The following is a 16,712-nucleotide window of genomic DNA, read 5'->3' as shown; positions in this document are numbered from 1 at the left end:
ATAACGCGGTGCCTTCCTATTGTCCACAGCTATTGGGTGATTATCGAAAAATAGAGGCGGGATTAGTGCAGATCAGGGGAAACTAGAGAACCAACCATCGACGTTGATGGTAGTTGGATTCTTCGCGGCCTCGGGGATTGCTTTATGTCAAGGAAAACAAAACGTAACGTTATGAAGTATTTGGACTAACTATATTAGCGTGCAAAGTCGAGGTCATCTGAAAACGTCTGGCAGAAAGGAATTGATACGGCTAACGTTAGCTTCATCTTCCCACAGTAAAGCTAGCTAGCTGCCGTTTCCTCATAAACATTCCTGCGCTAATGTCGGCTAGCTGCTAATGTTAGCATGCCGTTAATAACAGTTGCAGCAAAACGTCTGAACTGTTGATGTCATGTTCTTAACCAAACATGACTTAGTCATATTTTACAGTAACCCAGCGAGGCAAGGGTCTGACTTCTGCTCAAACGAATGCACGTTAATGTCTTCGTTGCTCAAGCCGTGCCTAAAGACGCTCTTTTCGCCTAATCATAACATTTTGTTGTTCCTCAGCAGGCCTCCCACGTGTTACTTGCTGGTACCTTCACCTGCGGAGTGACTTGTAATTACGCAGGAGTGTCTCCTCTGACTTGTTCTAAGGTATAAACATTAGCTAATGTCATGTCATTTCCGTTATGTCAGTGAATTGATTGAAGATACACGCAGGCAAATCAACAGTATTTTTGATCTTTTCTTTCCTTTTTTAGAATGAAAGCTCTGAACTAGGGCTTGGTCGGTCAGCAAGAAGACGTGGAGGTCACCAGGAAGTACCTAGTTAACAATCGTGAGTGACCATGGCCTACTCTAGCTACAGCAACCTGAGCAGGGCTCAGCTCACCTTTGAATACCTGCACACAAATTCGTAAGTACCAACTTTTTTGGAATTAATTTGTCCGTAAGAACTTCACGATACACAGAGTTACAACTAGTTAGCCTTGAAGATAGAACTTTAGCAACCACCTACACACAATACACTGCACCACTTCACATCACCTACTTATTTTTGCAAGATGCCCAGCAATGTTTCTATTGATGCTTCCGACAACCCGATAGCTTTTTGAATAGAAAATAAGATATAGTCCAGAAAGACGAGTAGAGCACGTTTCCCTCATTTTGTTACATGTCATTTTATATTTAAAACAACTTTACCTTCCATGAGTAATACTTTCCATTCTGTCTGTATGCATTCGCAATTCAAAACCTATGCTGGTGTTTATTTTAATAGCTGATGCTACCATTCTTTTACTCTTTTTGTTTTTGCTCTTTGTTGTTATGCATTTTCTTTATTGTCACAAGGGGAAAAAATTGTTTGCCAGTTTGCCACATCAACGTTATAACAAATTTGTTAGATATAATCAGCTATTTTTATTTTCTGAACTTGATAGTGCCTTTGTGTATAATATGGGAAATTGTCAGTGTAGGCTCAGAACAGAGTATAGACACATCACAAATGTTGCAATGAAGCTAAATGTGCTTGCTTCAGTTACTTGTCAAAAAAATCATGTGATATTGGCTGCTTGCAGACATTTATCACTCAGTTTGATCAGTAATGACTCAGGAAAAAAAAAGACAAGTTTGGTATATGCTCCTGTGGTATGTAATGTTCAACGTATATGTGGCTTATATTCAAAGTAGGTCGCAGCACCCTTTTGTTGTTCTTTTTGTTATAATGATAATTCATTTTAAGTGGTTAGCTGTCAGGTTTACTGTGGATAGTCAGTCATTGAAGCTGAGCAGATAGTTTTACAGTTAACCAGGAAATGCATGCTTAACTGATAGTTCTTCATTTCATGCTGACACGTGTCAGCAGACTTGAGAAATGACAGTTTTTATAACAGAATAATAATCATATGTTGACTATCTGTGGAGTTCAGATGCTGTCACCAAGCATCTCCCATGTGTCCTTGTTCTCTAATGAGCTTCCCGTGTCAGTTTTTACTCTATTAATGGAATATTTGGTCTAACTCTTAGGACAACACATGAGTTCTTATTTGGAGCCTTGGCAGAACTTGTGGACAATTCAAGGTACCTGTTATGATTCACAGCACAATTTTTAAATAAATTATCGAGTATGGGAAAACTTGCATTAACCTGATATCTGTTATCTAGAAAATCTCATATATTTTATTTCTTTCACAGAGATGCTAATGCCACACGTATAGACATCTACACAGGTAGACCTCAGAGTAAAATATCCAATTTCATATACTGAAACTTATCCAGTGAGTCATTGTTTTTGATATCTGTCTTTTGACTTCCTGCTTGTGTGACAGAAAAAAAAACAGAGCTGAGGGGTGGCTACATGCTTTGTTTTCTGGATGATGGTACTGGGATGGACCCAAGTAAGTGTGACTAAATGATCAAAGAGCAAATTTAAAGCAAGGTTATTGTTGTTTTTGTAGGCCCATGGTTACATACAGTGTATAATTTGTGTCCTTAAACTGCTTTTTTCTTAGGTGAGACAACCCATGTGATTCAGTTTGGAAAGTCAAACAAACGGTCTCCTGAGTCCACTCAGATTGGCCAGTATGGAAACGGACTGAAATCGTGAGTTGTTTTTCCAGTTCCTGTCTGGTATTGATCACGAAGTTGGTACACCAGCATTTCCATATTTACGAAGTTTGTGTGTTTCCACAGGGGCTCTATGCGCATCGGAAAAGACTTTATCTTGTTCACAAAAAAGAACGACACACTGACTTGCCTCTTCCTGTCGAGGACTTTCCATGAAGAGGAGGGTCTGGATGAGGTCAGTGGCAGTCATGAAACGCTTAGAGACGAGTTTTGTTAGATATGCTTTAGCCACTCACCACACATTCATTTCAAAGTGTACTTTGAATATGTGTTTAGATACTCACACCTGTGTGTTCATGCTTGTGTGTGTGTGTTGGTGATGTCCTCCATCATTAGATGCTTTCAGTCCGTATGAACAGTACTCTGTGCTCTCTGCTCAGTTCAGAAACATGTTGAAATTTTACAGCAGCCTACTTGAATAATGCTGTAAATCCCTGGACAAATACAAAGAATGGAACAAAAACTGACAGCACTGCAAAATGCAAATTGTGTAATATTAAAATTTAGATAACTTCTAAATAAATTTAAAACACCAAAGGTTATCACAGTCATATCAACAATCTTGTATCTTATAGAATAAATCAAGGCCTAATGGAAGATTGGAACAACGGATGAAATGATTACTAATTGTGGCTCAGTGATACATTTTTGTATATAATTGATTTGGATGTAAAAATGTGATCTACATTTATGTGAAAAAGAAAGGATACACTCTTTCATTTGTAAAGTTTTGTGCATCAGGACATAATAAAAAAATCAATCGGTCGTAAAATTAGCTAAATAAAACCTCAGATGGGCAAAACATGTTCATCTGATATTCAATTAAATTTTATTTACACAGCACCAAATCACAACAAAAGTCGCCTCAAGGCACTTATATGATATGACATTGAACACATGTTACATTACACTGTTTAAAAAAAACAAACAAAAAAAAAACTAAGCAAAAATGCAGAAGCAGTGTGTGAGAAACTAACTACACTGCAACCAAGGTCAGACTATGAAATCCTCAGAAATTGCAAAACAAAAACCAAACCAAGAGCTACATCTCAGATTCTTTTTTTTAATTTTTTTTTATGTCTGTCCCATTTGGTTCTTTAGCCGTCAGAATTGTTGTCTGAAGACCAACAAGGATACCAAATGGATTTATTTTGCCAAATGGATCATCATGGCATTGCCGTATTGGTCCATTTGATCAAACTTTGTTGTTATTATTTATTTTATTTTCAGTTGTTACAGATGGGACAGACATGACTGGGGGATAGGAAAGGGAGAAAGAAAGAGAGGAAGGAAAAGAAAAACAGAAGGGAAAAGGGACAGTGAGAAAGGGCACTTACAAAGACAAAGAGAAAAAAAAATCTCCTGGATCACCTGTTGAGAGAAAAAGAAGAGAAAACAAGCAAAAAAACCCAAAACAAAGCAACATACTAAACACAACACCATCACGTTAATCTAGCTAAGTGTGAACAGCAGTAAATACTAAATATTGAATGTTGTTGTGCAGCACGCAGGACAGACAGCGCACAATGTGCTTTGAAGTAGCAGCTAAGAAAGGTGTAGTTTATGTCTACGAACAATGAACACCTGTGTGGATCAGCGCGCTTGTATACAAAAGGTTTCTCCATGTAATGGTCTGCTAGAGGGTGTGGAGGGCCATAGCCCCGTCCCCCAGGGCATGAAGCAGGCATGGAGGAGATCCAGGCTCCAGACATCCAGAGGCCCCAGAGTGCGAGAGCCCAAGGAGTACCACCGGAGGGGCATCCGTGCCACCCTCCTGGGAAGGGCTGAGGAGATCCCCAGACGAGGGGTCACCCAGTAGCCACGGAGCAGAAGCCAGAGGGGGCTGCACCGGCGTGCCCGCCGGCTCTGCCGGCAACCAGCTGTGCCAGAGTGAACCGAGTTGCAGGCCCCGAGGCCAGAGGCCCGAGGGCCCCCTTTGCCCCGGAAGAGGCCTGACCGAGCGACAGGCACCAGGCCCCGCCAAGTAGCCACCGGGAGTGAGCTGGTGCATACCTGAGCGCCCAGCCCCGGACACCAAGAACCACCAATGCACCAACCCCTGAGGGCATCAGTTACCGGCAGGGAGTGCGGTGAGGGGAGATAGGCCTCCACACTTTGGAGGGCCTGGGAGTTCCAAGGGAGGTGGAGTCTAAGACCCGACCTGACATATAGACACAGACAAACAGGCACACACAGACACAAACATGCTTTCCCACCCTCATGCACACATATACAAACACTCAGCACTCACCCAACGTAGGGATAGACATACATGGACATGTACACACAATCATACTCCCCAAACATACTCTATACCCCGGGTCCAGGTACCCTCACCCCCAGAGGGGGAAACGGCACCCAGACCCAAGAGATGTGACCCTTTCCCCCGGGGTGGAGGCAAGCAGACCGCCCCAGGCTCCGCAGCAGCAGGGAGGCCAATCGGACAGCCAACACCACCTCCCAGTCCCCCGCCCTGATGGCTAGCAGAGAACGGGGGTGTGTGAAGACCCCATACCTCCCTCCTCCCTCTCATGTGTAGTGTTGCTGCGTGTTGTTCTAAAGTGCATTTAAAACAAGGGAGGGCATGGTGCTGCTGCCAGAGAGCAGCAGGTGTTAGCACGGCCCCTCCCGAGAACCCTCAATGTCTACATGGATTTAAAATTGAGAGGTGGGCACCGGCGCCAGAGGTAGGGTTGAATACACAGACCGTCCACTGGACGCCGTTAACGTGGTCACCCTCAAGGCCCTATATATATGTGTGTGTGTTATGAGAGTGTGAATAATGTGGATGTCTAAGTTGTGGAATAAAATTGGGCACAGGTGGCCAGAAGGGGACAGAGGGGGGGGAATGCCTCCCCTGCACCCTGGTGACACACCCGCACCCCAAGGCCCTACCTGTGTGGGTGGGTGTGGTGGAGCGGGAAGAGGGAGGCAGCCGGGGATGGGGAGGAAAAGAAGGGAGGGGCATCTCAGATTCTGAGTATGTTAAAGTTCATGACCAGACAATTAGACGAAGACAAAATAAGTATGACCCGTTTGAAAGAGATACCAGGACAAAGCTTCCTTTCTCTTAAAACAAAACAAAACAAATAAACATTGCAGCTCAGATTAGATTTGCACATTTACATCTGAAACCACGAGTCTTACAAAACAATATCATTGGGATAGACAAGAGCAAAGTGGAGATGTTGGACCATAATACACAGTACCAAATGAAAACCAAATGCAGCATATCAGCACAAAGATCTCATAACTTCGTAGCACAGTGGTGGAGGGGTGATGATTTGGGCTTGTCTTCTAGCAACAGAACCTGAGTGCCTCGGGCTCATTGAGGTGACCTCTGTGTACCAAAGTATTCTAGGGTCATCTTTCCAAAAAATAAAGCTTGGTTGAAACTGGGTCGTTTAACACGATATTGATCCCAAGCATGGCAGCAAATCTACAATCAGATGACAAAAAAAAAAGGAAACAAATCAAAGTGTTGGAAGGGTCCAGTCAAAGTTCAGACCTCAGCCTGATTGAAATGCTGAAAGTTGGCTCTAAAATCGGAGTAGACAGTGCTTCTGCATTTTGCCTTAGTTTTTGTTAAACAAATAAGGGCATGGTGTAATATGTCATAATATGTGTGTAGTTTGTCATTTGGGGATTTATTTACCCAGCATGTTGTGGAATGTAAACCATGTGGCTCTCCAGCAAACTGATTTAAGGTCACATTTGTCAGATTCCAAAACATGTGGAAAGCTAACTGCTCTGGGTTACTTAGGGTTTTCATCCCCCTCCCTCTACAGGTGATAGTGCCTCTTCCTTCCTGGGATCTGAAGACCAAGGAGCCGCTGACGTCTGATCCAGAAAAGTACGCCATAGAGACCGAACTGATCTTCAAATACTCACCTTTTAAAAATGAAAAGCAGCTGATGGAGCAGTTCAACAAAATAGAAGGCAACAGCGGTAAGCATTTAAATGTGCATCACTATGTGAAGAGCTGACAAATTGACATGTTGTTACTTACTTTTGGTGTGGTATTTTATATTATCCATAGGAACGCTAGTGATAATCTATAATTTGAAGCTGATGGACAATGGAGAACCAGAGCTGGATGTAGAGACAGACCACCAGGACATACTGATGGCTGGGACACCTGCTGAAGGAGTGTAAGTATAGTTGTTACTGTTAGTTATGATGTCATTATTATTGTGGCTCACAGATAAACTGATATGATTTTGGTGGTTAATGTGACCAAACACTGATCTCATGTTTTTTTTGACTTCAGTATCACAAACCAGTTTAAAATTTCATTAAATGTCCAGCTGGACTCAAGGATGAACTCAAACTTAATGGTGATCAAATTTCGAAATCAAAATGTTTGTAGTGACTTCTTTTCACGAATAATTGCTGATTGTGCTGGGGGGTGTTGTTTATCCACAGGGGATAGCAAGGGATCTCTATGGCATTAGCATATGAATTTATAATATTAATTTAAAATATTAAGTTGAGTTGGGTATCTTTATTGGCAAGCTATTAGTGATTCAGCTTATTGTGAGCAATCCCACTTATCATTGTTTAAGGGTAGAGCCCTGAAGTTTGCACAGATATGGATGCAACTGCAAGTTGACTAGTTGGAGGAGGCAGAAAACCATAAAGCAGTAAAAATAGTTTGATGACAGCATGTCTAATGCACCACTTCTTGTTCACAGGAAGCCAGAGAGAAGATCGTTCAGGGCGTACGCTGCTGTTTTGTACATTGACCCACGCATGAGGATTTTTATCCAGGGTCATAAAGTCAGGACTAAGAGACTTTCGTGTTGTCTTTATAAACCAAGGTAATACAGTAACGCACATATGGACTATCTGTAACTTGTTTATTCCAGTGTTCACTCTTTGATTGGACTTTCTGATTTATTTAAAGGTGTTATAAATACTCATCAACTCGGTTCAAGACCCGTGCTGAGCAAGAAGTTAAGAAAGCTGATCATCTTGCAAAGATTGGTGAGATAGTGGGTTATTAATCCTGCTAATTTAAGTTTGCTTTAGCTTTAGTTCACTTGAGAATAATATGTGGTGTATATTTCAGCGGAGGAGAAGGCCAGAGAGGCGGAGAGTAAACGCATGGCTTTGGAGGCCAGATTAGGAGAGGACCTATCAAAAGACTCCCGGGTAAGCTAAGGAAAACCTTTGGTTAATTGTCAAGTGCAGATGTGTAGAGTTTATGTAAAACGGGTTTTGGGCAAAGCAAGTTTAGTTATATAGCAACAGTTAATGACAAACACATCAAAGTGTTTTACATATGTCAAATTATTAAAGAAACAGGGAAATTTGAGAAAAGGTGTACTTTGACATGATTCAGTGGTTGATTCACAACCAAAAAATGATGACATTAAATTTCTTCTTTGTCTCCCTCCTTTTTCTCCATCAGGCAATTTTGAGAAAAGTTCAAGATACAGCCATGATGCTGCGAAGGGATGCTGACATGAAAAAAAGGATTCTTGAAGCCAAACAAAAGTATGATTAACAAAAATGGCAAACCTTATAGATAGTAGGCTGTTAAAATTCTGATCCTTTGTTTGGCTGGAAATGTATATTAAAAAATGCCTCAAAATAAGATTTGTACATTAATTTTGTTTGCCGACCAAATTATTTGGCATCTAAATTTTATGTGAATGTATTTCTTACCAATCTACGTTTTTTCCTTGTTCTTCAGAGCATTAAAGGAGCCCAAGGAGCTGAATTTTATATTTGGAGTGAACATTGAACAGAGGGACCTGGATGGGATGTTTGTGTACAACTGCTCTCGTCTCATTAAGATGTATGAAAAGACTGGTCCTCAACTGGAGGGAGGCATGTAAGTAAAATGCACTAAAAGTGAAAAATGGCAGGAAATGAGCAAGTGATTAAGTTGTAATTTTAAACTATTTGGTTCATGTGTCTTAGGGCATGTGGTGGTGTAGTTGGAGTAGTGGATGTCCCATATTTAGTTCTAGAGCCTACTCACAACAAGCAAGACTTTGCGGATGCTAAAGAGTATCGACATTTACTAAAATCCATGGGGGAGCATCTGGCTCAGTACTGGAAGGACACAAACATCGGTAAGCTTCCCTGAAGTTGCTGGAGTTCTGTTTATTGCTGCACCTCAAATTCCAAGTAAAAATACCACCAATACTCCTGGGAGTTTTAAGCATGTTCCATGATTAATAGATTATCCTGCTAGAAAGTTAGACAATTCAGATACAGTTGTAATCACTATTATTGATCTACCAGCTGCTGGAGCTTTAAGGTGATATTGCCTGTGATATTGGATCGAGAAATGTTTGAGTCAGAGGTGAAGTATAAGTTTCATTTTAGCTGTATTAAGGGTTCCTTCCCTAAATAAAAATACAGCTTTGGTTTAACTTATTTTAATTATAGCAAATGACTTGCAACTGTATCAACTGATCTCACATCTGCATCTGTGTTTGTCATACAGCACAGAAAGGCATAGTGAAGTTCTGGGATGAGTTTGGATATCTGTCTGCCAGCTGGTCTGCACCTCCATCATCAGAGTTGAGATACAAGAGACGCCGTGCCATGGAGATACCACTTACTATTCAGTGTGGTAAATTGAGCACACACATTTAGAGGACATGCAGTATCTCAGCTTCCTGCAGAAAACTCACTCTCTGATTATGCTTTTTCTTCTTTTTTTTTTAAGATAAATGTTTAAAGTGGAGAACGCTGCCTTTCCAGATGGATGCAGTGGACAAACGCTACCCAGACAGTTGGGTGTGTCTCATGAACCCTGACAGCACTCAGGACAGGTACTGACACAATGAGCTTTTTCAGATAACTTCATTTTCTTATCTTATCTCACTAAGCAAAACGATTATCAAGTTTCTAATTAAACTTGTTGGTTATTTTTGATTGCTAAAAAACTGTTTTTAGTATAATTTAGAACAGAGTTATAATGAAATTATACAACTGAATTGTTACTTTATTCAGGAGCAGCAGAAATATTTACAGCAGCACAGAGATGATATGATCTTAGCAACTAAAATAAATAAAGCTGACATTAAACTACTGAGTGGATGTTATAAAGATCATCTTGTTCTCCACTTAGGAGAGGGCCGTGGTCTTAACAGAAATTGATGATACTTGGCAAATACAACTAAAGTCCGTTACACACTAAACGCGTTGCGAAAAAGCAACACAAATTCCTAATTTTACGGATCTGAACGTATATACACACTGAATGTGTTGCATTTTTGTGGAAAATTTGCCCTAAGAAAAGGAATTTGGAGAAAGAAAGAAAAAAAATTAAGTAGTTATGAAGCAATGGTGAGCTGGTCCTGATGTTCCTAAATAGAGATTCTGGGTTCATTCAGTTCTCATGACAAAGCAGCAGCAGGAAGAATATAATGGTTTGATCTAGGAGTAGAAGCTATATTGTGGCTTTCATACATGTGTAAAAGGATGTCAGTGGGGCAATTTGACCTTATGTTAGCAGACCACATCTGAGGAGGTAAAGAAATAAATTCAGAGAGCTGATTGACCCCCAGAGCAGCATCTTGCTCTCCGAGGTGAAATTATTATTGTAATTATTATTTACATATCATTGTAGATTCAGTACCAGTGCGCAATTTCAGCTATGAGTGCGCTTGATACCAAATGCAGTGATCTGATTGGTGAGATCTATTCATTCGGATTAGAAAAATCGAGCTTGGTTCGAAAAAAAAAATGCCACAAATTCGTCCAGTGAAAAATATTTTAAACACACAAAATGTTCAGACGGATTTTATGGTGTCTGATGGTATCCTCCAAATAGCCGATGTTATAAATGACACTTCAGTTATAAGTGTAAATATAGCAAATCTTCAGTGGCTTCACCTTTGCCACAGGTGCCTCTTGTGCCTACAGATGAGGTTGTTGTGCAATCACGAATGTGACCAAAATGTCAGGGTATATTTAGCATACCACTTTTTTTTCTCTCTCAGTTTCTCTAGTGATAAGAAAAACCCTATGCACTGATAGTGCTTAAGAGGAGTTCAAATCCAACCGGAAGTTGGAGATTCTGCAGCAATACACAAAAAAACAACAACAAAAGAACTTTGAATAATGTATTAGCTGAAGTGCTTATGCCATGAGAAAGTACCTACTAGTGTGGTAATATATTTTGTATGTTCTATATAAATTGTTCATATATTGTTATATATTGTTTGGAAATTGTTTTCAGATGTGACGCTCCTGAACAGAAACAGAATCTCCCATCTGGTGTTTTGAAGAAAGATAAGCCAACAGCTGAAGACAAACAAAAAGAGATAGCAGAGAAAATCAAACAGCAGCAGGAGAAGCTGGAGGCCTTGCAGGTATCCTGTCCAACTCTTGCTGTCTGTGTTTCTGTGTCTGTGTTTGGTTTGTTTTTTGTTTTTTTAAATCTCTCTGTTTTGTGTCTATCACCACAGTATAAGTATATTCTGTTTGTTCCCTGCCAGAAAACCAGCACCATCAAATCTGCGGCAGATGTAAGAAAGCTCCCATTGGAGGTTAGCATGAAACCAACAGAGAGTTCCTCTCAGGTAAAAACAAACAAAAAACTCCCTGTACCGTTCTTCTTGTCTTTTTCTACTAGTTAACTCTCGGCATATCCTATATGTATTTCTGATTTTAATATCACTGCACGTATGAGGAATAACAGGAAAACTACCAAAGTAGTTGAATGAGATTTGCTATTAAAGAAAAAACTTAATCATTAGAAAATGATAAAAGAAGAAACTTCTATTCTATTATCTATCTATCTATCTATCTATCTATAGATATATATCTATATCTATCTGTAGATATATTTTATTTTTTTAACATCACAGGTACATTATATCCAGAAAGTATTCATAGCACCTCACGTATTCCACATTTTGTCGTGCTATAGACTTATTCCAAAATGGATTCAATTATATTTTACCTCAAAATTCTACTCACAATAACCCATAAATACAACGTGAAAAAAGTAAATATTTACAGACTTTAGTTATTGTCTTGTTGAAGCACCTTTGGCAGTAATTACAGCCATAAGACTTTTTGAGTTTGATGCTTCAAGCTTGGCACTTCTATCTTTAGGGAGTTTTTTTCCATTTTTCTTTGTATAACCTCTCAAGCTCCATCAGGTTGGATGGGGAGCATCAGTACACAGGTATTTTCAGATCCTTTCAGAGATGTTCAATATAGTTTAAATCTGAGCTCTGGCTGGGCCACTCAAGGACATTCACAGAGTGGTCATGGAGCCTCTGCTTTGTTAGCTTAGTTGTGTGCTTAGAGCCGTTGTCCTGTTGGAAGATGAACCTTCGCCCCAGTCCGAGGTCCAGAGCTCTCTGGGGCAGGTTATCCTCAAGGATTTCTTTTATGTCACTGCATTCCCAAGACTCTGACTCATCTCCGATTTTCTCCTGCCAAAAAATATCCACACAGCATGATGCTGCCATCACCACGATTCACTGTAGGGATGGTACTGTAGGGATGGTACTGGCCATCCATACAGCAGTTCCTGGTTTCCTCCTGACATGACACTTGGCATTCAGACCAAAGAGTTCAATCCTTGGTACAGATTTATTTTTGAATTTTGTTTCTGTGTTGAACTGTATGTTTTTTTTCTATGTAATTATGAACTGAAAATGTAAAAAAGGAGTTTTGTATGTTCAGTCTTATACAGTTTAATTCCACTGTAAAGGGGTCACACTAAAGACAAACACTGCTGTTGATGGTGATCCTTTTTTTCCTTCTTTTTTTTCTCTTTGTTTAAATGTATTCATTATCATACTCAAATACTAGTTTTGTGTCCTTTCACGTTAACAATTCAGGCAACCAGGTCTTCTGAAAGGTCTGTTGCACGCCCACGCTCCCCACCACTCCCAGCTCACCTCAAAAATGCCCCAAGTGCCCCACCAGGACGTAGTGCTTCTCAGCGGCCCACCCGAACATCAGCCATAACACCAACTCCACCAAAGGTTGAGCCATCCAGGTCCAGAGCTGCAGCAAAACCTCCTCCATCTGCAGCAAAACCTGTTCCCAAAGCTACTGCCAAAACACCTCCACCCAGCCGCAGCTCACGGGTACGTTACAGGTTTGATTCAAGAAAAGGTTTTTTGGAAAAGTATTTCATATGGCTTCATGTACAAATCCTACCATAAAGCAGTGTAAAATACTGAAAGCTGTCTCCTCATATAGGCATCCGCCAAAGCTTCACCTGCCAAACCAGCAGCTGCTGGACAGCGCAAGAGAATAATAGAGCAGGAGGAGAGTGAGGAAGAAGAAGAAGAAGAGGAGGAGGAGGAAGAAGAAGAAGGCAGCGAGGAGAGTGAAGAAGAACCACAGACAAAAAAATCCAAGATGGCTGCAGCTGCCACTAACCGTGGCAAAGTCGTAGAGAAGGCCCCACCTCCCAAACGTGGAAAGTTGGATGAGGTAAAGAACAGAGGCAAAAACTATAGTGCAGATTTGTAACTCTGCTGAAAATGTATTACAGCTCTGAAAAACAACTGCACATCAAAACAAGATGATTAACCTGGGCTGGGAAATGAGAGCAGTAGTAATTCTGCAGAAACCTTAATCCTGCGTGTTCAGCGTGCAGCTTGCTCAAAGGACTTTTGCTTTTGCTCGCATTTTCCCGCTTTTGCTTTATGAGAAATAAATTTCAGGATGTGGATAAGGTAATGAATGGACTAGGAAGTGATTGTATGCTCAACATTATTATAATATCGGCATTAATTCAGGTAAAGTCTGTCAGTTTTAAATTAATTAGCTGCTTATTGGAGCAAAGCTTTGCTCATACTGCTCGCTTACTTTATGGTGTCTGAACACAACGTAGCTGCAATTAAAGTATCTTAGACTTCTGCTTAAGACACTAAGGGAATATGGACATACCTGGGTGGTCCATCAGGTTGCTGAACCTCCGATCAGAACCCCTTTGCTATTGACCTTGCAGGTTAAAACACACTCTCAACTTGAGAAGAAAGGAGTGTCTGCCTCTACACGGCAGGCACCAACAACACCATCCTCTGCCCCTAAATCCATTTCTACACACGGGGCTAAAGAAAAGGTAGCTTTATTGGGTCCCTCTCTCTTCTACTGTCGAATCAAGCTGGGCTGCCTGCTGCTCTCACAACTTCTAACAATCAACACTTACTTTTTCAGCTCATATATATAGTGTAGTGATAGATTAACGGTTCTTTCAAAACAAAACCAATCATTTTATTAATATATAACAGTTTCTTTATAACCAAGCATGCCATTCATTTCAACCTCTAACTAAGTTGTTGAAGATTGTATCTAACCCGACTGCCTTTTCAGTGATTTCTCAAACTGTTGTGGTCATATTTTGTTTGTATTTTTACAGGCACCTGATAAAGCTCTACAACAGGAACCAGAAAACGACACTAAAAATGCTCAGAAAGGTGAGATGATGGTCCACTCTCTACTGATGTGAATCAAATACAGAACTGGAAAATTAGTATTTTCTATATTTTGCATTTTCTTCTCCAGATAAGGGTCTGCTGGTCGAAGTACGTGTGAATAAGGAGTGGTATACGGGCAAAGTCATCGCTGTTGAGGCGAATAAACAAAGTGTTCGCTGGAAAGTTAAATTTGACTATGTACCTCGGTCCACCCCTAAAGATCGATGGTAAGATGCAGTCTGTGTGAATGTTGCCTTCTGAAGATGTTTTGATGACATGGCAGGTGATTCAAATCTTATACATGTATGTATCTCTCTGTAAAGGGTATTTAAGGGTAGCGATGAAGTCCGGCTGATGCGACCACCATCTCCAATCTCTCAGACACCTGACACCCAGCAGGAGACCGAGAAGGGTCCGGCACCCATGGAGCCAGACACTACTCAGCCAGGAACCAGCCGAGAGGTGACTGACAGCCTGGTCACCATGTTGAGGTGAGCTGGTTACAATGGTTACAATGTTGTTATCACTCTTTATTGAAGTCTTGTAACTCTCGTAACTGCTGTGTGTTTACTGTGCTCTTGATGTTTCTAGAACAATGCTGCGTTACTTCTTTCCTCCTGCTTTTCGGATCCCAAAGGACGATGTTAATAGCATGACAGCCGAGGAGCTGGTTGCCTTTCCTTTGGTGAGATAATAAAAGCTTTATTTATAGAGCAACTTCTTCTATCTTGTGACAGATAAGCAAAAGCAGAATGCTAAATTTAAGCAGAAAGATGCAAGAAAAAGAAGCTTAAATAACACAGCAAAAAGAAATATGAATGTGAATGTTGTCTGTTTCTGTATTCACCATACCTCTCGCCCTATGGCAGCTGGGATCATGTGCTTGTTGTATCAGTCTTGCGTGATGAAGAAAGGGTGAAAGTAGAACTGAATTTACTGGTTGATCTGTTCCCACCAAGTTTCAAATTGATGGAGGTCACTGTAAATGAATTGACCATCTTTGGGAACCCAAAATGTCTGCTCAGTCTACTTACCTACCACCGTCTTTGACACTTGAGCCAGACTTTTTCACACCAGTGAAAAAGACACTGACACCACATCAGTGTCCACAAGTCTGATGGAAAAATTAGATTGTAGTGAAAATGATCTTCTGCTGCAGTGTGCAGGGTTCCGCTGCAGCTTGGGAATGCCTCTGTGTTTCACAAGACCAGCTGGAGGAGTTGGCCAGGGAGTTAGGGCTGGTCATCTCTGCTTAGTTTGCTGGATAAGTGCCAGAAACTAGATGGATAATAGTTTGATCTTTTAGTGTGAGATGAAACTACATGGAAAAAAAAAAAACTTGTTAAATAACTATCTAGTTATTTAACAATGGCAATAGTGCATAAATTAACATTGAAATTATAAGTGAAGATGTTAACTGCTGTGTTTTCTTGCCAATTCTGTTGAATTCTCCCACTGATTTGTTTTTGTTTTTTTTCCTCCTGCATATAGAAAGAGTATTTCCAGCAGTATGAATCGGGCCTGCAGTCATTGTGTAATTCATACCAGAGCAGAGCTGATGCCAGGGCCAAAGCTGTGGAGGAGAAAAACAACAACACTGAGCTCAAACTAAAGGAGGCAGACGAGAAATTACAGAAACTCCGAACAAACATTGTGGCCCTTCTGCAGAAAGTACAAGAGGTAACACTTCTTTCTTAATCTGTGCTCCTCAATCATGTGCACATTGTTGATAAACCCCACCTTTGCAGAAAGTGAGTGATTATCGTGCCTTTTTTCCTCCCACAGGATATTGACATAAACACAGATGATGAACTTGATGCTTACATAGAAGACCTCCTTACAAAGGGTGATTAAAGAAAATCAAAATCAAATGAAAGATGTGAACATTAACAGACTGGTCATCATTTCAAGTCTCCACGGACCCACTCTCATGTGTGAATATTTGGGGTTTGTTTTCATTAATCCCTCCATGTGTTGAATCAGTTTGTAACCGGTTTGTATTTTTAGGTTCTCACTGTCGATTGCCTCTGGGCCTGTGGTTTTATTTTGTCCCTTTTTATTACCCTCTTACATCTGTTAATCTATGTTTAAAACATGCTATCCTGGTTGAGCTGTTAAATAATTTGTATGTTTATTGCGGCATATGCTCTTTTATATAGTCAACTGTTGTTGTGACAAACTACATTTCTTCATTTTGGTCCATTGTCAGGTGACATTTTCACACTAAAGACTTGGGCTTAACTCGTCTCTGTTCTGTACTGCAGCCTGTAGTTAAACAGTTATTTTTATTTTTGTACACTAAAAACACATCAGTGTTCTCCAACCTGGACAGAAAACCAGGTTCATCTTTTATGTTTGGGAGATGTGCCCCATCCATAAACAGGAGCTACATACTGGGTTATATCAGTACATTTATTATTCCTTTAAATTCCTTCTTCATTTAACCTTTGACTGTTCTGTGTTCATTTTGGGAAAGAAAAAAAATGGTTAACTGCTGAATTGTTTAATAATTATTCAGTGCCTGTGTCCTTCTTTTTGAACAGATTTTTAACCCATCATGGAAATGTTTTATTAAACGGTGCATGCTTTCAGTCTTTATGTTCTCGTTGGAACAAAGGATACTGTATTTTTGACAAACCTTTACTTGGAACAATAAAACTGGTTCAGCAACACATTATGTTGGTCAGTATG

General features: G+C 40.4%; 1 protein-coding gene across 3 annotated transcripts; it reads left to right on the top strand.

The window, feature by feature from the left end:
• Positions 1-66: 66 nt before the first annotated feature.
• morc2 (MORC family CW-type zinc finger 2) lies at positions 67-15,992 on the top strand. Of its 3 annotated transcripts, none has more exons than XM_063489576.1 (29): positions 67-163; positions 553-636; positions 744-898; positions 2,008-2,061; positions 2,176-2,210; positions 2,310-2,378; positions 2,493-2,583; positions 2,674-2,782; positions 6,396-6,555; positions 6,647-6,758; positions 7,302-7,427; positions 7,514-7,593; positions 7,679-7,761; positions 8,021-8,106; positions 8,306-8,446; positions 8,536-8,690; positions 9,068-9,196; positions 9,293-9,398; positions 10,811-10,943; positions 11,070-11,153; positions 12,429-12,680; positions 12,796-13,032; positions 13,553-13,666; positions 13,964-14,021; positions 14,110-14,248; positions 14,345-14,512; positions 14,613-14,706; positions 15,513-15,701; positions 15,807-15,992. In XM_063489576.1, exons 3-29 carry the CDS (start codon positions 831-833, stop codon positions 15,873-15,875), a joined length of 3,141 nt encoding a protein of 1,046 aa, XP_063345646.1. In that variant the 5' UTR covers positions 67-163; positions 553-636; positions 744-830; the 3' UTR covers positions 15,876-15,992. The 3 variants fall into 3 exon arrangements, with proteins under 3 accessions (XP_063345646.1, XP_063345647.1, XP_063345648.1); XM_063489577.1 differs by having other exon boundaries at positions 550-636; XM_063489578.1 differs by lacking the exon at positions 13,553-13,666.
• Positions 15,993-16,712: the final 720 nt, after the last annotated feature.

The sequence above is a fragment of the Pelmatolapia mariae genome, linkage group LG12 (assembly GCF_036321145.2).
Source record: "Pelmatolapia mariae isolate MD_Pm_ZW linkage group LG12, Pm_UMD_F_2, whole genome shotgun sequence".
NCBI classification, from domain to species: Eukaryota; Metazoa; Chordata; class Actinopteri; order Cichliformes; family Cichlidae; genus Pelmatolapia; species Pelmatolapia mariae.
Note: the sequence above shows the minus strand (reverse complement) of the source record. Positions and strands in the feature narration are given on the sequence as shown.

What these genes read in the sequence shown, in the direction of transcription:
- morc2 (XM_063489576.1), top strand. Translation starts at nt 831, where the DNA reads ATGGCCTACTCTAGCTACAGCAACCTGAGCAGGGCTCAGCTCACCTTT. An exon ending in ACCTATCAAAAGACTCCCGG is followed by an intron (nt 7,762 to 8,020) that starts GTAAGCTAAGGA and finishes TTTCTCCATCAG; the next exon opens with GCAATTTTGAGAAAAGTTCA. An exon ending in CCTCAACTGGAGGGAGGCAT is followed by an intron (nt 8,447 to 8,535) that starts GTAAGTAAAATG and finishes CATGTGTCTTAG; the next exon opens with GGCATGTGGTGGTGTAGTTG.